General features: G+C 39.3%; 1 protein-coding gene across 1 annotated transcript in view; it reads right to left on the bottom strand.

Annotated features, from left to right (window-relative positions):
• Positions 1 to 819: 819 nt before the first annotated feature.
• The window catches only part of CNTNAP5 (contactin associated protein family member 5), a 1,040,042-nt gene continuing 1,015,925 nt past the window's right edge, over positions 820 to 24,936 (bottom strand). The window contains exons 22-24 of the mRNA XM_024981085.2: positions 12,560 to 12,778; positions 10,452 to 10,523; positions 820 to 7,949 (exon numbers count right to left, since the gene is read on the bottom strand). Of these exons, the coding sequence (XP_024836853.1) occupies positions 7,753 to 7,949; positions 10,452 to 10,523; positions 12,560 to 12,778 (488 nt within the window). The 3' untranslated portion in view covers positions 820 to 7,752. The remainder of the gene's footprint in view (positions 7,950 to 10,451; positions 10,524 to 12,559; positions 12,779 to 24,936) is intronic.

Below are 24,936 nucleotides of genomic sequence, written 5' to 3'. Positions count from 1 at the left end.
TGCTTCATTGACAGGCTCATTTGTGCCATATTTTGGATTCCATATATAAGGGATAACATACAGGGTCCTACTGTAGAGCACATGGAGCTATATTCAATATCCTGTGATAAAGCATCATGAAAAAGAATATTAAAAATAATGTGTATATTATGCAAAACTGAATTGCTTTGCTGTATAGCAGAAATGAACAGAGAATTGTAAATTAACTACTTCAATAAAATAAATAAATTAAAAAAGAAAGCTAAATCTGATGTTGTCATGATTCTGTTCTGTTGAAAAACCATGTCAGTTTTCAATTTATGTTTGTTGGCTCCATACATAGAAATCTTAATAAACACTCAATGAAGTGAATTCCATTTCATGACAATGCATACTTAGTGTCTCAAACATATGGAATTAAGACTGTCTCTGATAAAAAGGGATAGCCAAGGAGAGGTATGGGGGATGGCTTCTGTGAGTGAGTGGGTGCTGAGGAAGGTTTAGGAGAGCACCCATCCCAGATTTCATGTGCATCCCTGAAACCAGAGTGACTCCTGAGCCTTGAACTTGACTTCTAATGAAGTCAGTGAGCTTGGTCTTGTATACATCTGAGCCAGTATAAACCACTGAGCTCTCAGAGAGCCCACAGCAGCACTTTTAGGCCTGGTAAAATCAATAAACCCGGGGAGTGTGAGGTTCATGTTTCTGCAGCAACCCCACAGGTCATGTTGTCTGGGAGTTAATGGTCTAAGGAATGAGAATGGGTGTTAAGGGATTAATTGTTTGACTCTTCATTAACCCAAGAAAACACAGTGAGACACATTTGTCTTCCACACAAAATCATACAAAATTCTCTCTTTATTAAATATACATTATTTACAGTGTAAGTCTTTCTTCTGTACAACAGGAACCATAGAAAACAAAGAAATCTAAGGCTAACTTTTATTTTTTTTCCCCCATACAGTGTATTAAGACATGTTACATGGTCTACAAAACTGACTTGAAATGAGGCAACATCACTTGGGATTCTGTTTCAGGAACAAATATGGGAAGGTCAAAAGGAAAAGCTAGACTCCAGAAGATCTACAAAGAGAGGTGACCTGTTTTGTGCTTTTGCCATTATAAGTATCTGACATATATATTTTTGAAGAAGAGGTTATTTTGTATTTTAACATTTCTTTGTTAAAAATAATTTCCCTGCTCTTTCCCATTCTTCAAGAAGGAGGACCACTCTATGCCAGAACAAAACTGATTTTCCATCTGAAGTGGACATTGTAATATTGCATAACAAGGATCAGCAAACTATAGCCCATGAACCGAATCTGATATGTTGCCTATTCTTGAAAACAAAGTTTTACTGGAACATAGCCATGACTCTTTGTCCATGTTTGGCCCACTTCCTACTACAACAGGAAAGATGAGCAACCGCAATGGAGACTGGCTGTCCTATAAAGGCTAAAGTACTGACTATCTGGCCCTATGCAGTAAACGTTTGCTAGTTCCTTACCTAGCATATCCTGGAGACTTATCTGTGGTTCCTCCTCAGCCTGCATTCCAATTTCCAGTGACACCTCCAGTAGATTGAGGGGAGTGACAGCCCAAAGTGGCACAGCATATCAGGAGACCTGTCAACTACCAGATTCAGAAGGAAAGCATTCTTGATGTTGGACCTCACTAAATACAAAGTCCCTCTTGCCTTATAAGCACACTGTTGTAAGCAAGGTTTGGTATTTTTGCATTAGTATTTAAGGCAGGGCAAGGTTACACAGATTGACACTGCCATTCAGAGAGAAGAGACTATAATTCCTGTGAAGACTGGGGGATTATGTTGGCTATAATTAGGATGTCTGACTAGGCAGAAGCTCATTAATACTATTCCTTAAGGTTTACTGAAAATTCTATCTATGGGGAGGCTTTCCAAAGAGTCTGCAGGGCAATACAACAGTCTATTTCATCTGGTTTTCGTGTCCCCTGAGGCTACTTCTGGCATTGGAGGCATGGAAGAATATGATGTTGAGGAAAATTAAGACTAGGATTTAATCACTAAAACAACTAGCTTCACCTTTGATTGTGACCTAAGACAGCCCTCTTAATTTGTCCTGCTGTTTTTGCAAAAGTTCCCCTGTATAACTGGGGATGATTGAAGAAAGCAGTGTTCCCAGATAGTGTTGGGTGATAGGTCCCTGAAAGTATTCACTGTCAGGTATGGGGAGTAGCACATCTCATCATCATTCTGCCATGTCCATGCATGGCTGGACCAATAAGGGGGAGAGGAAGATCCCAAGGCTGATTTCAGGTCCCTCGGGGCTTCTACCCATGGGGAATGCTGATTCAGGGTAGTGGGCCTAAGGAGCTTCCTCATAGTTCCTCTAACTGTTCAATCTGGGCAGATTAGATCATTGTGGTGATAGCTCTAAAGCATCCTAGAAAAATCCCAATGAAATACTAATCTAGAAAAAAAAATGTGGTTGTTGTACTGGGAAGAGACAAAAATATTGTGCCAAGTTAAGTAAAGAATCCCTCATGCAAACCCCATGATATTGCCTCTTTCCCTAATGGGTAAAGTGAAGATCCAAATGCACTAAAGAGATTCCAGAATTAAAAGCCAGGAAAGTGGGAAGAGCTGCCACCAGTGAGGCTCTCTGGAAGCAGCAACCCTTCTGTGGGAAAGTCATCAGTTGTTACCAAGTTTATGCCACCTGTTCTCTCTTTCTCCTCATCCTGTTCCCACCAAGTGTGGTCAAAACACCCAAACCACTTTTGCTTTAATCTTTGCTCATGTCTGTTCTACTGTTTTGTAGACTATAAACGTTACAAAAGACAGACAACTCACTTACAAAGTACAGTAGTTCACTAAAAAAAATGTGCTTTTCTGTTCTCCCTCAGAGTACCTTAGTGCAAAGTAGACAAAAGTTACTCAAAAGCAGAAAAAAGAGTTAAATATGAAAACCTCCTCTGAAAGTTTCAAATAACTGTTGACTCAAAAGAAAATGTGTTTCTTCTTATCAAACAGAGATGTATGGAGGATGTCATAGAGGAAGCCTGTATATCAGCCCTATTTTGACAAAGAGATTGTGTAGGTATGTGTTTGTGATTTTTTTTTTCCCTTTAAGAGGTTTGAATATTTGGAATTTGTGAAGCAGAAATAAAAATGAAAGACAAGCAAAATCTGCAAATTAGATGACTTAACAAGTAAGAGTGTGGGTGAGGAAATGGAGGGTGGGTAAGAAAGACTCAAGAACAGAATAGAAATAATTCAATCACACTTTGTGTGTGTTTTTAAGAAAACACTTTCAAACTGCATGAGAGACATGAAACAGCACTCAGTTGTCTTCCAAGTATTCTGAAAATTTTGAGTTTGATGGAATCTTCTTCCTTTAACCATCTCTGCATTGTCAGGAACAAGGAAGCCTCTTTATTGATTGGTCTATTCGGGACTTCTAGGACAAAGGAGGATTAAGTATGCCTCAGCCTTCAGGTTAAGAGCTATACACTGTGTCTCAGATTTCCTTTGGCAAGCTCAGGCTACAATATGGTTTTGATGGATTGTATCCTTGTAGAAATTCAAAAGATGCCAGTTATCGGTGGACAAGCTGTCAAGACATTTTATAGGAAAGAACTCAAGGGCCTGATTCCTATCTCTATAAGGGTCTTGGAGTCTCCCGGGGTAGCTCTTGTAACTGAATGAGCTTCTTGCAGAGACGAGAAATGTGTGATTTTTTTCAGAATTGGAAAAATCCCCCCAGAGCACAGATATGAGACTTCATTTAGATGGATGACACCTTTGAGTCAATGAGTTACTCAAAGCAGTGCTTCATCCAGTTCTTTGAGATCTTCCTAAATTGAGTCAATATGGTTCAGTAGGATGCAGTAGGGTTTTAGGAGAAGCTAGAGTAGGACAAAAATGCCTTAAGGAAAATCTGGAAGAACAAGGGCATGCAATAGGTCATGAATAAATTTCATAAAAGAACTGGGAAATGAAGAGGGGGAAAATGGAGATTGTTGTTTCCTACCCCAGATAGGGTCCCTGTGTGATCATTGAGGTCTGACCCTTAGAAGGAGGGCTTTCAGAATCCCCTACCCAGAGTTAAAACAAGAACGGAGAGAATACAGCTTCCCCAGAAGTACTCTAGAGATGGAGATCATTTATTCTTGTCCCTACAGAGTCAATCCATCTCCCTCCAGAGAAATATACCTGCAGAGATTGATACTTGCTTTAAGAAAGGAACACAAAGCAGCTTATTGAAGGCAGAAGTAATAAACAAGAAGAAATATATAGAAATATTTTCCAGAAAGTACCTGTTTCTTTCAGTCTCCAGCAAGTCTATGACAACAATACATGCCTCCCCTGCCAGATTTTGGCTTTCCAAGGGCAAGAACAAGGTGCAGTATATGTTAATATACTCAGTATCCAACACAGCCCTTAGAGTATTGGGTAATAATTACTCCATGAATGAAGTACAGACCAGTTTTCTTCTTTTGTTCTGATCCTGCTCCTGCTACCCTGTAGTGGGCAATAGTCTAACAAAAGAAGGAAGTCAGGTTAGTACCATCTCTGTTATTACTCAAGGGCATAAAAACTGTTTTGAAAAAACCAGCCCTAGGATCCTTAAAATAAATATTACATTTGCAGTTCAGAGTAGAGAATAAGTGAAGCTTTTCTTAAAAAATATATCTAGAGAAGTGACAAATGTCTAACTCTCTAGACAAATTCTCCTATAAACCATAGCATTCAAACCTATGCACATAAGGAATGATGCAGCATTAAATATGTTTACGGTAAGCAAACACACCGCTGCTTACATAAATAGATTTGTTTGGTGAGAATTATATAATTGAAATGGCCCCCTTAAAATGTGAAATTTCACAGATGTTTTTGGTTTTCCTATAAAGCACATTCTATGAAATACTTTGGTAAACAGCAATTACCAAAGAGAGTTAAAGTATAGGATTATGGCGATCCAACTGGCCAACGTGTGCAGTCAGGAAACTCAAAGCAGAAAACTGTGGTTAAGGAGGCATCAGAATGCTTTCAAAGACTTTTACTTTATATTATAATTGTTCAAGGATTGAAACATACAAATCAACAGTTGCACAAAACTCCATGGATTTTGGTACCAATGAGGAAATATAGGCAGAGTTCACACTTCTTTGTCACTGAAAAGTGTGTTTTCCTTTGGAAGGAGCAGCATGCTTGCTTTCCATATACATCTAGTGAAAGTTAGTGTTCTCTGGGGTTATGAAATATTCCAACCCTGTAAAAATAAGTTTTATTTAGCCCTGAGACTCTGCTTATAAGAGTGATGTGCTGATTGCACTGTCTTGGCATTCGTCATTAAGTCTGTGATACGTAGTATGTATGGATAGATAGTCTACAGATATGGGGAGGTTTGCTGGTAGATTCTGTAGTGGAGATGTGGCAAGGATGGAGTTTCCCAAAGTTTTCACCCTACGGAACTACCCACAAGCATAAGTAGATGAGAAAAACGAATACTCCAAATCGGCCTCTGTTAGTCCTCCATTTCTTTTATCTGTACTATGTCAGCAAAATGTAGTCCCTACTTCTCAGAGACTTGAATAACGAGCAGTTCCAGTTTTATTACTCAACCTTCTTTTTCTTTCCATTTCATTATTGGAGATGCTTCAGGCTAAACCCACTGCACTACATGATGACTTTTATTTCAGGGGACAGAGGACGATGTCGCCAAGCAAAAGGCTGATTTATAAAGTCTTTTTATGGAAATAGAAAATCCAAAAGTGAACATTGGAAGTAGGAGAGAACAGGGCAGGAGGAAACAATATTTTAAGATCTTTCCTGTTATGAATGGATCATTCATCTTATTAAAGTAAGAAGGGAAAAAAAAAAAAAAGCCCTTGTTAGAATTACTTTAAAATAAATTTGCTAGCAAAAGGATATAATGGAAATGATTAAGTAAGAATCCACATAAAATTTTTAAAAGGTCTTTAGAACACCTACTATTTGAGAAATATGATTGCAAACGAAATTCTTTCCCCATGTTCTTTGACATTGAAAGCCTGAAATAGACCTGAAATGGGGTGAAGCTGAGGAGCCCCTCATTGTGAGCCTCATCATGCAGGAAAGTGTTAAAACAGTCAGAGGTGACAGACACAAAAAGGAAAAGATGGAATTCAAATTGAGTCTGTCTTGTAAAGAGAATCAGCAAGTACTTTCCACATCTGTGGCTCATTCTGTTTGCATTCCCAGCATACTAGAACATTTATATAGTTTTCCCCTTATCTTTTTCCTGAAGATGGCCCAGAGGCAAAGAGTGAGGAATGTTCCTATAGCAAAACCACCAGGATTCTTACCACCACTTCGAGGATGAGCCCAATGATGTTGTTTCTTGAAGAAATGATGATGTTTCTCGGCTGTTTTGGTACCAAAATGATGCATACCCTGAAACATGTCACTGCCTCATCTGGGAGTTTATGCCTATAGAAGGAAGCATGTGGGGACCTTTATATACATAGGATGCAGCAGACTTGAAAATATGATGTGCTGTAGAACCTAAGGGCTCCTCTAAAATTATGAAAAGCAGTGGTAGCTTCCTGGAGCTAGTCAGAAAGCTTCATATGTCAGTTCATCCTAAACCTCCTAGAAAAAAATGGCTCAGTGGCAGACGTGGGTTATTTGTCTATTCTAAAATGTGAAACTTGTGTTTACGCTTTTCACCAGATCTTTAGTGAGGGGATGGAAGGAAAAAAATCTGTTTGGCATTTCTTTGCTTTCATGCAGTTTTTGTTTGTTGTTTGTTTGCTTTGCTTTTTGTTTTTGTCTTGTTTTTATTTTTCTTTAAAGCTGAGTTGAGATGATTTAAGCTCTTTCACAGAACCAAATACTATTTTAGACTTTGAGTTGCTTTTTGATGCAATAACTGACATATATATATATATATATATATATATATCAGTATAATAATCTCAGGAATAACCTAGCTAATATTTCTTACAAAATTAGAAGAGGCATTTTCGAAGTTATAGAACATCTACTTCCTAGCAGCTGTCTTTTTACCTCCTAGTTTCAAGCAACTATTTTCCATGCTTCTCCTAGGTTTAAGCTATGTGTGCTGTTCTAAAGTGTCAGCCCCAGGAGACAGGAGAGAGTGGTAAGAAAGGAACACAGTAATAGCTTATGACTATCAGGAGTCCTATTTTTGAAAATACTCAGGGGATAAGAGAGTGAACAATGATGATGAGTTAGGGCAATGGGCTTCCTATAGTAAGGAAAATTAACACACAACAAACCTCTCTTTTTCCTTTTAAAGTGCCACTGACACAAACCAGGCCCTAGCATCTTCCTTTTTGGTACCCTGAGTTCTCTGGTCAGAGTGGACTTGAAGTGGGGGAGGGTGTCGAGGATGATGGTTACATGCCGAAGTCACAGAGCTCAGGTTCAAGGTAAGCCTGCAAGACTGAATAGTTGCAGAACTGAAGGCTGCATCTTAGAAATCAGAAATACAGAACAGAATATGGACATGTGCACACCCATGTGTCTCTTCCTTGTCTAAAGTAGTCAAATCAATCTCTTGAGTGATCATTTTCACCATGATAAGTTTGTTAAAGAGGAAGGCAGTGGTCATAGCTGCCTAGTATTCTGGGCTAGTTTGAGGGGATAGATGCTCTGGTGAATGCAGGTATGTCCCCAAAATAAAAGGGAAACAGAGAAAGATAATGACCAAAATTAAAGTATGGGAGAAAGTGGATAAGGAGAAATCAAAAATAAAAAAGAATATGAGATGACCCTGCAGTTTTTCAGATGAAATATTCCCGCTTACACTCGCTCACTGTATTTTGTAAATCAATGTCATTTCTAAAGGAACTGTCCAAATTTTCTGGATATTCCTTCTCCTTCATCTGGTTGGTGCGATGTGACTGCTTATGCTGGTAAAGGAAGCGGCTCATGATGCCAATGATCGAGAAGATGATGAATATCACCACTGCTATTACTCCTGTTGAGAAAGAGGGACAAGAGAGAAGGCAATTATCACAGATCATCTGATCAGGAGAAAGAATTTAAAGAAGACAACAAGGTCACTTAGGACAAAGAACCAAACAAAAACAAACAAGCAACAAACTCTGCCACGTGTCCAGAAATAAACACAGGCTAAAATGTTTTCAGACTTCAGTTAGCAAAAAAACCCCTCTTTCAGACTAGTGACGGAGCAAGGCAGTTTATATCAGAGAAGGTTATATTTAACAGACTAAGAATGTCATCAAATAAACATGAAATCAGACTAGAAAATGATCTCTTAATAAATTCCTTCAAGACTTGCCTTCAAGAATATGCCTGAATCACTTTTAATTAGCACACTTCTTTGTCACCTTGCAAATAAGTAAGTATCTTAGAACTATTTCAGCACCCTAGAAAATAATATTTAAGTATCTCACTTCCCGGTACATACACTATGGGTGTAAATTTGTTTGCAATATATGTTTGCTTTACTAAAAATGTCTTATTAATAATGAAATGCTTACTAAACATTCAGGGCATTTTACCCTGCTGCATACTCTGTAAGATGCAGGGTAGTCTGAAGATGGTACCCTTCTGTCTTCCAGAGTCAACTACAATAGCAAATGTCTGCCCTACTGTGTCACATTCTCCCCTACTTTGGATTGATTGTATGTGATTTTACTGGACCTACTTGGCAAGTCATCCTCACTGATCCTAAGGTCTTGACCCTACCTTTGGCAGGAATTCTCTTGAGAAGTGAATAGCAAAGTCAGCAAAGGATGGTAAAAATGTGGATACTGTCAAATTTCTAAAGAGAAAAAGAATCTATAGAAGAAAGAATGTTTCTCAACATTAAAATCTTTGAAAAATATTTATGATATTCAAAGATAAATTCATTCCTAATAAAGTATATTTTCTGCCGTTTTCTTATCTAAGTAGAATGACTCTTGAGACAAAATGTTTATTTTAAAAAGTAAGATCCTAAACCATGATATAACATTTTCCCCAACTATTTTAGAACAAGGCAAAGTAAAACCAGGTAAGTTAACCAACCTAGAAATAAACTGGGTATAGTGAGTGATACCCAGGAATGGGCTGCAACTTTAAGAGATGAAATACAGAACTGGTTTCTACTTCTTCAGGACATGGAATATTTAGGGTGGGAGGCTGTGAACTCCCATGAATTTTCTTCAGGGGTTGGGGTGAATATCCTGTTCTTAGACTCAAGGAAGCCTATACACTAGTGGGAAAAAGTCAGCAGTCACTAAAGTCTTTTACTACTTGTCAAATGAAAAATTATGTGAAGAGAAATAGGCATCAAATGGTTTCCTATATTTCTTGTTGCAAAACAAAAATCAACTTGGACTTTATTCCTGAAGCAGGAATTCAAGCCAGACATTTGAAGAACTTCGTTAAGGAAACGTGTGTATGTGTATGTGTATGTGTGTGTCTTCCTCACAATCTTATTGTAATTATGCACCTCTGTGCTCCCCTTGCCAGTTGTGCTGCCTTCCTTAAAACACCACTCACTGGTTCTGTTGTTACCTGTTTACCCACCCCATCCCACCCGACCCCAGCCAAGCTGTGAGTTCTTACAGGGCAGCATCCATGTTTTTCGTCATTCTACTTCTACACTTAGTGCTGGTCCTGACCCGTAATGGGGCTCATTCCATAGATGTTAAATAAATGGTTACTGTTGATTTTTAAGAGCAAACTCCATCTGGTGTAGAACAGCTCATCTAGCCTGCCAGAAGGCAGAGATAGGGGCACTGTGAGGACCCTGGTTCTCAGATGGAAATGAATTCAGTCTCTCACAGGCATCTTCCATTAAACAAGGTTTGGGAGTCATTCTGTGTTGCAAGGCCCAGATGGACAAATCAAGCTCCCGGAGGTAGCAGCCAAGCTGAGGAAGAATACAAAGTGGAGAAACCAAGAGGCAGGGAGAAAATGGAGAAGTAAGGGAGGAGAAGGGAAGGCAGGGTTCACAGCAGAGCAGACAAGATCTGCCTCTGTAACCATATGTGTTGCTGGATTGGAAACTACAGTCCTGTGGGCTTCACCCTGCTCATTTGATCCACTTGGTGGAGAAAACCCGACAGGATGATGGCTTTGCCCATCTGTTTATGCCAACATGGCTTCTTTCCATATGTAGTTTTATTGGTTTGCTTTGTTTGTGCTTTAGGAAAAATGACAACTGGATGAGATCAACAGGATGCATGCTGCCTGTCTCGAAGTAAATTATCCAGCTGTTGACTCTGTGCTCAGCTGCCTGGTGGTTGAAGGGAAAGAAGATTCCATGGAGCTGCTGGTACCTGGCCTGGGGGAAGGGTGTCTTCGATCATCAAAGCATTATGACTATTCATGAAAAGGCTCACATTCTTGCAGATCATGCAGGGCTCTGGGTGCTGGATGGCCACAATTGAGGAAGAATTCAGATAATTCCTCCAGACCACAGAATCACTTATGTCTGTTCTGCTTTCAGCCACAAATCATGGTTTACCTCCAATGATGGCCGAGTCACTTCGCACTGCATTGGTGAGTGGTTCCCGCTCATCTGTCTTCCCAAAAAGATCTGAAAGGAGTAAAAGACACTCAAAGTCCTAGCAGAAGGTCTACAATATGCAGTTGAGATGATACACCTGTGGTTAGACCAGGTGATCTCAGAGAGTTAGTAGCTGGCATTTTGGAAGGAACCCAAACAAGCATATACAGAAAAAAAAAAAAAAAAGAGTATTTGAAGTACTCTGCTTATACCCCATACTTGCATGATTCTGTTAGATTCTATATAAGCTGTAATATAAGGGGTTAAACAAAGTGATGGTGGTATTATGTCTGCTTTATTCTACTGCTTACCTCTCAGCCTACTTTTGATGTCCTTTTCTGCTTTGCTGGACAGTTTCTATACATGACAACACCTTCTTCCCTCAATCACACTTGCCTCTGCTTCAGAGGTTTCTTTCATTACAAGAGATTTATGAGCTCATTGGCAGGAAAGAACAAAAGTGTTGGTGCATTAACACACCCAGGAAACCCTCACTAGAGGGTTTTACTAGATGTGCATTAACATATATGTTTTTTGTTTGTTTGTTTTTTAAAGAGCATCAAGTTTGAAGGCACCTAGACCTGGGTTCTAATCTTTGCTCTGACACTTATCAGTCTGGTGACACTGAACTATGTACATTTTAAAACAACAACCTGCAAAGGTATTAAAATGGGTTAATGATCCTAGAGGTATCCATATAGTGCACATAAAATTTTCAGGACTTACAGCACCTATCATTAGTACTGCTCTATCATTTAATTCTCTGAAAATGACTCCAACATGATTATTGTTTTTCCCATTTTCACAGATACCAAAGCTATTAAGTAACCTGCCAAAAATTCCATAGTCTAGCATTGGAAGATTCAGAACACAAATCAAGCCCAGCCAAGTGTCACATTCACGTACTTTTCTAGGATACATACCTGACTGCTGCCAAGAAAACACCAAGATCAGTAATAAGAAGGTAGAAAAAAACTCTATGCCCTTTCTTTGCTCATAATTCATAACTTATTTGGCAATTGATGAACATACCTGACTAAATTAAATCCTAAGAATACTTCTAGACACCTAGGATGATGGTGACTAATAAAGCTAGAAAAGGTATTTCAAGGAGTGGTAGAATAAGAGAAGATATGTGGATGATACTACCATGGGGCTTTCCTATTATTAAGGAAGGTTGGTTTTAATCACATGAATTTTATTAGTTCAAAGACCAGCTTACCTTCCTGTCCTCAAAACTCCTCAATCCTCAGAGCAGTAGCCACTTTAAATAGTAGTGAAAAAATAAATATACCTACATACATATATGGGCTTCCCTGATAGCTCAGTTGGTAAATAATCCACCTGCAATGAAGGAGATCCTGGTTCAATTCCTGGATTGGGAAGATCCACTGGAGAAGGGAAAGGTTACCCACTCCAGTATTCTTGGGCTTCCCTTGTGGCTCAACTGGTAAAGAATCTGCCTGCAATGTGGGATACCTGGTTTCAATCCCTGGGTTGGGAAGATCCCCTGGAGAATGGAAAGGCTACGCTCTCCAGCATTCTGGCCTGGAGAATTCCATGGACTTTATAGTCCATGGGGTCACAAAGAGTCAGACATGACTAAGTGACTTTCACTCACTCACTCACAGACATATATGTATGCATTTCTAACTACTCATTATATTAGAAGTTGTTGTTTGATAGCTAAATCCTGTCCAACTCTTTTTGCGACCCTGTGTACTGTAGCCTTCTAGGATCCTCTGTCCATGGGATTTCCCAGGCAAGAATATTGGAGGGGGTAGCCATTTCCTTCTCCAGGGGATCTTCCTGACCCAGGGATAGAACCTGCGTCTTCTGCTTAGCAGGCAAATTATTTACCACTGAGCCACCTCGGAAGCTCTATATTAGAAATAGGATTATTTAAATATATTAAATATCAATCTAAGAAACCAGTCATAATTCTTAACTGCCTGTAATCATACAAGGTAAGGAATTGATTCACGTTAGCCTTTAGCCTGAAAGCTTCTTGAAGACATCTACGTAGTACTGGTGAAAGAAGTTTCATGGAGTATTTTCTTGCACACCTGATGAGGAGTGCACCGTGGTCACCGCATTCACATCCGAATCCATCAGAGAGGCACAGCTGGATTCTATCAAGGCCCCTTGGATGGTTATAGGTGCAGTGGTAGAATGGCGCAGGGCTGCCTTCAGTGGTGTAATATGGTTGTATTGGACTGAGGCCAGACACCCAACAAAACCCAGGGCATTGGCTTTAGCAACTTCAGCATCCAATCCAAGATTCTCTGCAATGTGAAAAACAATTAGTTAAAAAAAAAAAAAAAAAAAAAACTGCTCCATCTTCATGTTAAGTAATGTTTGAAATTACAGAAAGTGCCTTTTTATTCTTTGAATAAAGGAAATTGTCCTTTCTTTGTCTTCATCTACTTTCTCAAAAGTCTACCCAAAATATGTGTCAATACATCAACCACATATCACAGAAAATTGCTTGGGCTATTTTGCCTTGAGATAATGTTTCAAACTTCTAAATTTTCATTCATGTATTTTATGAACTGTAACAAATACTTAATAAATCTCCTCTACACTCTAGATGTTTTATATTACAGAATTTAGATCATTATCCCCATCACAATTTATTTATGGATGCTGGTGATTAATTCAAGCATACTACAATACTCATTACAATACTTCACTCAAAATGATAGTAAGAAAAAAAGTGAAATGAGGCAGAGATAGGAAATTTAAAGTGATCCTCTCAAAAGTTTATCATGTTTGGTGTTTTCAGCAGCTTGTATACACTATATACTAATACATTTTCATACACTAATAGCTTGACCATATATTCAAGATTTTCACATGCTTAGTTCTGTCCATATTACTGACTGGTGAGCATGGATTTTCTATGACAGCACTCAATCTCCCAAAGTGTCTTTGAGTTTTTATAAAAGATAATGAGGGAATCATTTATGAATCATGGCGAGATCAAATGTCTCATTTTCTTCAAGATTTGTGGTAATATTACTCAGTATGCCATTTCTTTATTTTAATAAGGATCATTTGAACAAATTTCTGTGATGCAATTGCATAAGATGACAAAGCAGGATGGACTTTCCCCCCTCTTTTAAAGCATAACAGTTTTAATAGACCTAGATGGTTCAAATAGTTATTTTATTATGATAATAGGCTTATTTTCTGGAAGAAGACAAGGACTTTCAATCAGATTAATTATAATTTACTTCCAGTCATTAATGATCAAAAAGTGCTTCCAAGGATCATCAAGCAAGCATTTTGTTGGCCACATTTAGGGAAGTTATATAGTGGACATATAGAGGAAAATTAGAAACTAATATCCCTCAACAACGCTATGTCTACTTTTGACCTTATTATTATTCCTTCCTGAGCAACGCCCATGTAAACCTCACTAATTTATCATCCCTCTTATCTTACAGGAAAATAAAAGAAATTATGTGTATTAATTCAATGTGGCTGTTGTAAAAAATTGTTGTTGATGTTGCTGAGTCACTCAGTCATGTCCAACTCTTTGCTACCCCATGGACTGCACCACTAGGCTTCCCTGTCCTTCACCATTTCCCAGCGCTTTCTCAAACTTATGTTCCCTGAGTCAGTGATGCCATCCACCATTTCATCCTCTGTCATCCCCTTCTCCTTCTTCCTTCAGTCTTTCCCAGCATCAGGGTCTTCTCTAATGAGTCAGCTCTTTGCATCAGGTGGTCAAAGTACTGGAGCTTCAGCTTCAGCATCACTCCTTCCAATGAACATTCAGGACTAATTTCCTCTAGGATGGACTGGTTTGATCTCCTTGCAGTTCAAGGGACTCTCAAGAGTCTTCTCCAACACCACAGTTCATAAGCATCAATTTTTCAGCAATCAGCCTTCTTTATGGTCCAATTTTCACATCCATACATGACTACTGGAAAACCATAGTTTTGACTAGACAGAACTTTGCCAGCAAAGTAATGCCTCTGCTTTCTAGTATGCTGTCTAGGATGGTCATAGCTTTTCTTCCAAGGATCAGCATCTTTTAATTTCATGGCTGCAGTAATAATCTGCAGTGATTTTGGAGCCTAAGAAAATGCAGTCTGTCATTGTTTCTCTATCTATTTGCTGTGAGGTAATGGGACTAGATGCCATGATCTTTGTTTTTTGAATGCTAAGCTTTAAGCCAGCTTTTTCACTCTCCCCTTTCACCTTCATCAAAAGGCTCTTTAGTTCCTCTTCACTTTCTGCCATAAGGATGGTGTCATCTGCCTATCTGAGTTTACAGATATTTCTCCCCACAATATTGATTCCAGCTTGTATTTTATACAGCCTGGTATTTCTCATGATATACTCTGCACAGAAGGTAAATGAACAGATTGACAATATACAGCCTTGACATATTCCTTTCCCAATATGGAACCAGTCTCTTGCCGCTGGAGACTCCCTAGCACTCACAGGAGAAGATGATTGCATGTCCTTCTACTTCACCATCTTGAAGCATTTGATCACATGGATCACAAGCCTTGTCTGACTCAATGAAACCATGATCCATGTCATATAGGGCCAGCCAAGATGGATGGGTCATGATGGAGAGTTCTGTAAATGTGGTCCACTGGAGAAGGGAATGGCAAACCACTTCAACATTCTTGCCTTGAGAACCCCATGAACAGTATGACAATGCATAAAGATATGACACTGAAAGACGAACACCCCAGGTCAGTAGGTGCCCAATATGCTACTGGAGAAGAGCAGAGAAATTATAAGAAATTAGCATAAACTTAAACAACTTAGCATATAACAACACATGCTTTGTCTTACAGCTCTGCAGAAGTCTAATACAGGTTCCCACTGAGCTAAAATCAAGATGCTGTCAATTTGCATTTTTTGCTAGAGGCTCCAGGGGATAACCCATCTCTTTGTCTTTTCTTTTGTTCTCTTTCTTTAAATTTATTTATTTATTTTAATTAGAGGCTAATTACTTGACAATATTGCAGTGGTCTTTGCCACACAGTGACATGAATCAGCCACGGGTGTTCATGTGTCCCCTATCCTGAACCCCCCACCCACTTCCCTCCCATCCCATCCTTCAGGGTTGTCCCAGTGCACCAGCCCTGAGCGCCCTGTCTCATGCATCGAAACTAGACTGACGATCTAGTTAACATCTGGTAATATACATGTGTCAATGCTAATCTCTCAAATCATCCCACCCTTGCCTTCTTCCACAGAGTCCAAAATTCTGTTCTTTACATCTGTGTCTCTTTTACTATCTCACATATAGGGTCAACGTTACCATATTTCTAAATTCCATATATATGCATTAATATACTGTATTGGTGTTTTTCTTTCTGACTTACTTCACTCTGTATAACAGGTTCCAGTTTCATCCACCTCATTAGAACTGATTCAAACGCTTTCTTTTTAATGGCTGAGTAATATTCCATTGTGTATATGCACCACAGCTTTCTTATCCATTCGTCTGCTGATGGACTTCTTAGATTGCCTCCATATCTAGCTATTGTAAATAGTGCTGCGATGAATATGGGGGTACACGTGTCTCTTTCAATTCTGGTTTCCTCAGTGTGTATGCCCAGCAGTGGGATTGCTGGGTCATATAGCAGTTCTATTTCCAGTTTTTAAGGGAATATCCATGCTGTTTTCTATAGTGGCTCTACTAGTTTGCATTCTCACCAACAGTGTAAGAGGGTTCCCTTTTCTCCCCCCACCCCCCCGACCTCCAGCATTTATTGTTTGTAGACTTTTTGATAGCAGCCATTCTGTCCAGTGTAAGACGGTACCTCATTGTGGTTTTGACTTGCATTTCTCTGATAATGAGTGATGTTGAGCATCTTTTCATGTGTTTGTTAGCCATCTGCATGTCTTCTTTGGAGAAACATCTGTTTAGTTCTTTGGCCCATCTTTTGATTGGGTCGTTTATTTTTCTGGAATTGAGCTGCATGAGCTGCTTGTATATATTTTAGATTAATTCTTTGTCAGTTCCTTAATTTGCTATTATTTTTTCCCATTCTGAAAGGAGAGAGTTGGCTTAAAGCTCAACATTCAGAAAACTAAGATCATGGCATCCAGTCCCATCACTTTATGGCAAATAGATGGGGAAACAGTGCAAACAGTGGCTGATTTTATTTTTCTGGGCTCCAAAATCATGGCAGATGGTGATTGCAGGCATGAAATTAAAAGATTCTTGCTCCTTGGAAGGGAAGTTATGACCAACCTAGACAGTATATTAAAAAGTAGAGACATTATTTGTCAACAAAGGTCCATCTAGTCAAGGCTATGGTTTTTCCAGTAGTCATATATGGATGTGAAAGTTGGACTGTGAAGAAAGCTGAGCACCGAAGAATTGATGCTTTTGAACTGTGGTGTTGGAGAAGACTCTTGAGAGTCCCTTGGACTACAAGGAGATCCAACCAGTCCATCCTAAAGGAGATCAGTCCTGGGTGTTCATTGGAGGGCCTGATGTTGAAGCTGAAACTCCAATACTTTGGCCACCTGATGTGGAGAGCTGACTCATTTGAAAAGACCCTGATGCTGGGAAAGATTGAGGGCAGAAGGAGAAGGGGACAACAGAGGATGAGATGGTTGGATGGCATCACCGACACAATGGACATGGGTTTGGGTGGACTCCAGGACTTGCTGATGGACAGGGAGACCTTGCATGCTGTGGTTCATGGGATTGCAAAGAGTCGGACATGACTAAGCAACTGAACTGAACTGAACTCTCCTATTCTGAAGGCTGTCTTTTCACCTTGCTTATAGTTTCCTTCGTTGTGTAAAAGCTTTTAAGTTTGATTAGGTCCCATTTGTTTATTTTTGCTTTTATTTCCATTACTCTGGGAGGTGGGTCATGGAGGATCCTGCTATGATTTACGTTAGAGCGTGTTTTGCCTGTTTTCCTTTAGGAGTTTTATAGTTTCTGGTCTTATATTTAGACCTTTAATCCATTTTTGACCTTATTTTTGTGTATGGTGTTAGAAACTGTTCTAGTTTCATTCTTTTACAAGTGGTTGACCAGTTTTCCCACCACCACTTGTTAAAGAGGTTGTCTTTTCTCCATTGTATATTCTTGCCTCCTTTGTCAAAGATAAGGTGTCCATAGGTGTGTGGATTTATCTCTGGGTTTTCTATTTTGTTCCATTGATCTATGTTTCTGTCTTTGTGCCGGTACCATACTGTCTTGATGACTTGTAGCTTTGTAGTATAGCCTGAAGTCAGGCAGGTTGATTCCTCCAGTTCCATTCTTCTTTCTCAAGATTGCTTTGGCTATTTGAGGTTTATTATTTGTGAAATTATTTGTTCTAGTTCTCTGAAAAATACTGTTGGTAGCTTGATAGGGGTTGCATTGAATCTATAGATTGCTTTTGGTAGTATACTCATTTTCACTATATTGATTCTTCCAATCCATGAACACAGTATATTTCTCCATCTATTTGTGTCATCTTTGATTCTTTTATCAGTGTTTTACAGTTTTCTATATAAAAGTCTTTTGTTTCTTTAGGTAGATTTATTTATTTATTATTTCTTTAGGTAGAAATATTTTATTTGTTTCGTTGTAATGGTGAATGGAATTGTTTCTTTAATTTTCTTTGTGTTTTCTTATTGTTAGTGTATAGGAATGCAAGGGATTTATGTGTATTAATTTTATATCCTGCAACTTTACTATATTCATTTATTAGCTCTAGTAATTTTCTGGTGGTGTCTTTAGGATTTTGTAGAGGATCATATCATCTTTATGTAGAGGATCATATCATCTACAAACAGTGAGAGTTTTACTTCTTCTTTTCCAATCGGGATTCCTTTTCATTCTTTTTCTGCTCTGATTGCTGTGGCTAAAACTTCCAAAACCATGTTGAATAGTAGTGGTAAGAATGGGCACCCTTGTCTTGTTCCTGACTGTAGGGGAAATGCTTTCAATTTTTTACCATTGAAGATAATGTTTGCTGTGGGTTTGCCATATATAGCTTTTATTTTGTTGAGGTATGTTCCTTGTATGCCCGCTTTCTGGAAGGTTTTTTATCATAAATGGATGTTGAATTTCCCAAAGGCTTTCTGTGATCTATTGAGATAATCATACGGGTTTTGTCTTTCAATTTGTTAATGTGGTATATCACATCGATTGGTTTGTGAATACTGAAGAATCCTTGCATCCCTGGGATAAAGCCCACTTGGTCATGATGTATGATCTTTTTAATATGTTATTGGACTCTGTTTGCTAGAATTTTGTTAAGGATTTTTGCATCTATGTTCATCAGTGATATTGGCCTGTAGTTTTCTTTTTCTGTGGCACGTTTGTCTGGTTTTGGTATTAGGGTGATGGTGGCCTCACAGAGTGAGTTTGGCAGTTTACCTTCCTCTGTTATCTTCTGGAAGAGTTTGAGTAGGATAGGTGTTAGCTCTTCTCTAAATTTTTGGTAGAATTCAGCTGGGAAGCCATCTGGTCCTGGGCTTTTGTTTGTTTGGAAAAAATTTTATTACAGTTTCAATTTCAGTAGTTGTGATGGGTCTGTTAAGGTTTTCTATTTCTTTCTGGTTCAGTTTTGGAAGGTTATAGTTTTCTAAGAATTTTTCCATTTCTTCCAAGTTGTCCATTTTATTGGCATATAGTTGCTGATAGTAGTCTCTTATGATCCTTTGTATTTCTGTGTTGTCTGTTGTGATTTCTCCATTTTCATTTCTAATTTTGTTGATTTGATTCTTCTCCCTTTTTTTCTTGAGGAGTCTGGCTAATGGTTTGTCTATTTTATTTATCTTCTCAAAGAACCAGCTTTTAGTTTTGTTGATTTTTGCTATAGTCTCCTTTGTTTCTTTTTCATTTATTTCTGCCTTAATTTTTATGATTTCTTTCCTTCCACTAATCCTGGGTTTCTTCATTTGCTCTTTTTCTAGTTGCTTTAGGTGTAAAGTTAGTTTATTTATTTGAATCTTCTCTTGTTTCTTGAGGTAAGCTTGTATTGCCATGAACTTTCCCCTTGGCACCGCTTTTGCTGAATCCCATAGGGTTTGGGTTGTTGTGTTTTCAAGTTCATTCGTTTCTATGCATATTTTTATTTCTTCTGTGATTTGTTGCTTATTCAGAAACATATTGTTTAGCCTCCATATGTTTGTATTTTTGATATTTTTTTTCCTGTAGTTGATATCTAATCTTACCACATTGTGATCAGAAAAGATGTTTGAAATGATTTCAATTTTTTGAATTTACCAAGGTTAGATTTATGGTGCAGGATGTGATCTATCTTGGAGAATGTTCCATGTGCACTTGAGAAAAAGTTGAAATTCACTGTTTGGGGGTGAAATGTCCCATAGATATCAATTAGATCTAACTGGTCCATTGTATCATTTAAAGTTTGTGTTTCCTTGCTAATTTAATTTTAGTTCATCCATAGGTGTGAGTGGGGTATTAAAGTCTCCCACTATTGTGTTACTGTTAATTTCCCCTTTCATACTTGTTAGCTTTTGCCTTACATATTGCAATGCTTCTATGTTGGGTGCATATATATTTATAATTGTTATATCTTCTTCTTGGATTGATCCTTTGATCATTATGTAGTGTCCTTCTTTGCCTGTTTTCATGACCTTTATTTCAAAGTCTATTTTATCTGATATAAGTATTGCTACTCCCACTTTCTTTTGGTCTCCGTTTCCATGAGATATCTTTTTCCAGCCCTTCACTTTCAGTCTGTATAAGTTCCTTGTTTTGAGGTGGGTTTCTTGTAGACAGCATAGATAGGTGTCTTGTTTGTGTATCCACTCAACCAGTCTTTGTCTTTTGGTTGGGGCATTCAACACATTTACATTTAAGGTAATTATTAGTAAGTATGATCCCTTTGCCATTTACTTTGTTGTTTTGGGTTCGAGTTTATAAACCTTTTCTGTGTTTCCTGTCTAGAGAAGATCCTTTAGCATTTGTTGAAGAGCTGGTTTGGTGATGCTGAATTCTCTCAGCTTTTGCTTGTGTAAAGCTTTTGTTTTCTCCTTCATATTTGAATGAGATCCTTTCTGGGTATTGTAATCTGGGCTGTAGGTTTTTCTTTGTCACCACTTTAAGTATGTCCTGCCATTCCTTTCTGCTCTGAAAAGTTTCTGTTGAAAGATGAGCTGTTATCCTTATGGGAATCCCCTTGTGTGTTATTTGTTGTTTTTCCCTTGCTGCTTTTAATATTTGCTCTTTGTGTTTGATCTTCATTAATTTGATTAATATGTGTCTTGGGGTGTTTTGCCTTGGGTTTATCCTGTTTAAGACTCTCTGAGTTTCTTGGACTTGGGTGGCTATTTCCTTCCCCATTTTAGGGAAGTTTTCAACTATTATCTCCTCAAGTATTTTCTGATAGCTTTTCAGTCTTCTTATTCTGGGACTCCTATGATTGAAATATTGAGGCATTTAATATTGTCCTAGAGGTCTCTGAGGTTGTCCTCATTTCTTTTTTTTTTTTTCCCCCTCTCTGCTTCATTTATTTCCACCATTCTATCTTCCATCTAACTTATCGTATCTTGTGCCTCAATTATTCTATTGTTGGTTCCTTCTAGAGTGCTTTTGATCCCAATTATTGCATTATTCATTATTGATTTACTCTTTTTTATTTCTTATAGGTCTTTGTTAAACATTTCTTGAATTTTCTCAATCCTCATTTCCAGTGTATTTATCTGTAACTCTATTTTGTTTTCAAGATTTTGGATCACATTTACTATCATCATTCTGAATTCTTTATCAGGTAGACTCCCTATCTCCTCCTCTTTTGTTTGGTTTCATGGGCGTTTATTATGTTCCTTTACCTGCTGAATATTTCTCTGCCTTTTCATTTTGTTTAGATTACTGTTTTTGCAGTGGCCTTTCTGTAGGCTAGAAGTTTGTGGTTCTTTTTTATTGTGGAGGTTGCTCCCTGTGGGTGGGGTTGGACTAGTGGCTTGTCAAGGTTTCCTGGTTAGGGAAGCTTGCATCTGTGTTCTGTTGGGTGGAGCTTTATCTCTTCTCTCTGGAGTGTAATGAAGTATCCAGTAGTGAGTTTTGAGGTGTCTGTGGGTTTGGTGTGACTTTGGGCAGCCTATATTTTAATGCTCAGGGCTGTGTTCCTGCATTGCTGGATAATTAGCTTGGTATGTTTTGCTCTGGAACTTGTTGGCTCTTGGGTGGTGCTTGGTTTCAGTGTAGGTATGGAGGTTTTTGGAATAGCTCTTGCCAATTAATGTTCATGAAGTCAGGAGTTTTCTGGGGTCTCAAGTTTTGAATTTCAGCCTTCTGCCTCTGGGTTTTAGTCTTATTCTTACAGTAGCATCAAGACTTCTCTATCCATACAGCACAGATGATAAAACATCTAGGTTAATGGTGAAAAGATTCTCCATAGTGAGGGACACCCAGAGAGGTTCACAGATTTACATGGAGAGGAGAAGAGGGAGGAAGGAAATAGAGGTGACCAGGAGGAGAAGAAAAGTGGAGAGAGCAATCTCGCCAGCAATCAATTCCCTGCATGCTCTCCACAGTCTGGAACACTCAGAGATGTTCAAAGAATTACATAGAGAAGCAAAGAGGGAGGAGGGAGAAAAAGGTGACTAGGAGAAGAGGGGGAGTCAAAAAGGGAGAGACCAATTGAGCCGGTAATTGGTCCCCTAAGTGTTTCCCACAGCCCAGAACTGCCAGAGAGATTCACAGAATTAAGTAGAAAAGTGAAGGGGAAGGGAGGAGATAGAGGTGACCTGAGGGAGAAAAGAGAGAGTCAAAAGGGGAGAGAGCAATCAAGCCAGTAATCACATCCCTAAGTAAAAATGGGTACTGAAGATTGGATTCTTAAAGGTACAAAATTGATAACAAAAACCGTAAAGCAAAAATTAAAAATCTAGAGTAGAGGTTAGAGTCTCAAAAATACAATATTAAAAATACAAAACAAAATCAATCACAAAAATTATAATATATATATATGAAATTTGCTTTAGAATTTAAAAATGATAATAGTAAAAATATATCTAGGCATTTCTCTGGAGTTTTTGAGGCCAGTGTGGTGTCAATTCAGTTGCAGATAGTTTCTTGTTCCAGCTTATACCTTTTTTCAAGGTCTATAGGCTCCTTCCAATGCTTAGCCAATGTTAACTACAGGGTTTTAATCTGTTTCACCTGTCACTTCCAGAGTGGTTCCCTCTTCTTTATTTTGGCTTCCTCTGTTTGCAAGTCTCTTCAGTGTCTAATTTCTGCCCTGACACAAGAGGGTGAAGGTGGTCACTTATTTAGGCTCACTTGTTCAGGTGTGCTGTGGGGAGGGAGGAACACTGGAAAGAAATATCACTGGCTTGTGTGGGGAGTGCTCGCAGTGTATGGACCACACTGGGTTTGCCCCAGCTCACGGCAGCATGTGCTTTCCCAGCCTACACTGCTCAGGCTCCAGGTTGCTCTGCAAGGGAACTGTCCAAAGCAGACCTGTGTTTCGTCCACTTTCCAGGTCTAAGCTGCTCAGGCAGGCTCAGGTTCTCGGGTACTCCACAAAGGCACAGACTCAGGCATGCATTGTGTGCTCTTCCCAGGTCTGAGCAGCTCAGGCAACGAGGTGCTAGGTGAGCACACTGACACACTGTCCCAGGTGGTCTGTGCATCTTAATTACCTCCCTGGTCCCAGCCACTCAGTTTCCCAGTGTGCCACAAGAGTGCCATATCAAGTGTGCTTTGTGTCTCCTCTAGGGAGTTGATCTCAGGCTGCGACCCTCCTGGCAGATGTCAACCGTCCAGGATCCCAAGAAGACTTGGTTAGCAACTGGGAGCCTGCTCACAGTTTGGTGGAGGATGCCATCTCTGGGGCCGAGATTGTCCCTTGCCTTCCAGCTCTGGCTGTCGCCCACCTGCCTCTCTGCCTCAGGTGGGAGGAGGGGCCTGTCCACAGCTGGCTAGCTCTCCTTTGGTATTCGCTCAATTCTTTGTTCTCTGAGCAGGCCAGGCTGTGCCTTAGTGAAGTGAAGTGAAAGTGAAGTCACTCAGTCATGTCTGACTCTTCACAACCCCATGGACTGCAGCCTACCAGGCTCCTCCATCCAAGGGATTTTCCAGGCAAGAGTACTAGAGTGGGATGCCATTGCATTCTTTGAGGCTGTGCCTTAGGTTAGAGCTTTTCACAGGAAAGTTCTCTCTCTCTCTCTCTCTTTTTCTTTTCTGTCTCTGGCTATCCCACGGTTTGGGTTGCTATCTCATGTTAACTCCCACAGATTGTCCTCAGGGCATTTACCCTAAGCAATGCAGCGTGTGCCTCTCTGTTCAGCCCCTGCTTGCTGGTGGTGGGTGCGAGCGTCTGGGCTACTTCTCCATTGGGAGTTATGGATATGCATATATTCTGTGTTTTTTTTTTTTTTCTTTGTTTGTTTTTCCTCCTGGTTATGTTGCCCTCTGAGATTCCCCCACAGACCTGCTGGTGAGAGGGTTTCCCACTGTTTGGAAACTTCTCCTCCTTCACAACTCCCTCCAGGGACGCGTCTCCATCACTAACTCTTTTGTCTCTCTTTTTGCCTTTTATATTTTGCCCTGCCTTCTTTTGAAGAGAATGGGCTGCCTTTCTGGGTGCCTGGTGTCCTCCACCAGCATTCAGAAGTTGTTTTGTGGAAGCTGCTCAGCATTGAAATGATCTTTTGATGAATTTGTGGGGGATTAAGTGGTCTCCTTGTCCTATTCCTCTGCCATCTTAGGACCACCTCTCTTTGTCTTTTCTAACTGCCATAAACCACCCACATTCCTTGGCTTATAGCCCCCTTCCCATACTTTCAAAGCCAACAGTGTTGCATGTCTGTGTATCTTTCATCTGAAATCAGATTTAATTCTAATTATCTTCTTTTGCCACTTTCTTACACTTTTAAGGATCTTTGGGATTGTACCAAGCTGAGCCCTCCCCGGTGGCTCAGACAGTAAAGAATCCACCTTCAGTGAGGGAGACCTGGGTTCAATCCCTGGGTCAGGAATATCCCCTGGAGAAGGGAATGGCAACCCACTCCAGTATTCTTGACTGGAGAATTCTATGGACGGAGGAGCCTGGCAGGCTACAGTCCATGGGATTGCAAAGTATTGGATACAAGTGAGTGACTTTCACATCACATCCCTATTTTAAGGATAACTGATTAGCAAACCTTAAGTCTTCTATGCCAGTTAGCCTAACATGGTCACAGGTTCTGAGGATTAGTATTCAGCTGTCTTTGTGGGTCATTATTCTTCCTACCACTCTATTCTTCCAGACATGCTGCATCTGAGATTCTCTGAAAACTCTCCAGGTAATAATAATAAAAATAAAATAGAGGTGTGAAGTGACACTTCTTCAAGTGTGAAAGAACATAGGGTGGGGAAGAAACTGCTGTCCTTCAAATATTCCAATAAATATCCTTCCAGGGTAGAACATATTTGTTACTTACTCATGAAAGCACCACATATGTTTATCTCTTATTCTAAGCTTTAAAAACAACATTATGAGGG

The sequence above is a fragment of the Bos taurus genome, chromosome 2 (assembly GCF_002263795.3).
Source record: "Bos taurus isolate L1 Dominette 01449 registration number 42190680 breed Hereford chromosome 2, ARS-UCD2.0, whole genome shotgun sequence".
Classification (NCBI taxonomy): Eukaryota; Metazoa; Chordata; class Mammalia; order Artiodactyla; family Bovidae; genus Bos; species Bos taurus.
The sequence above is the reverse complement of the archived record's forward strand: the minus strand, read 5'-3'. Positions and strand labels throughout refer to the sequence as shown.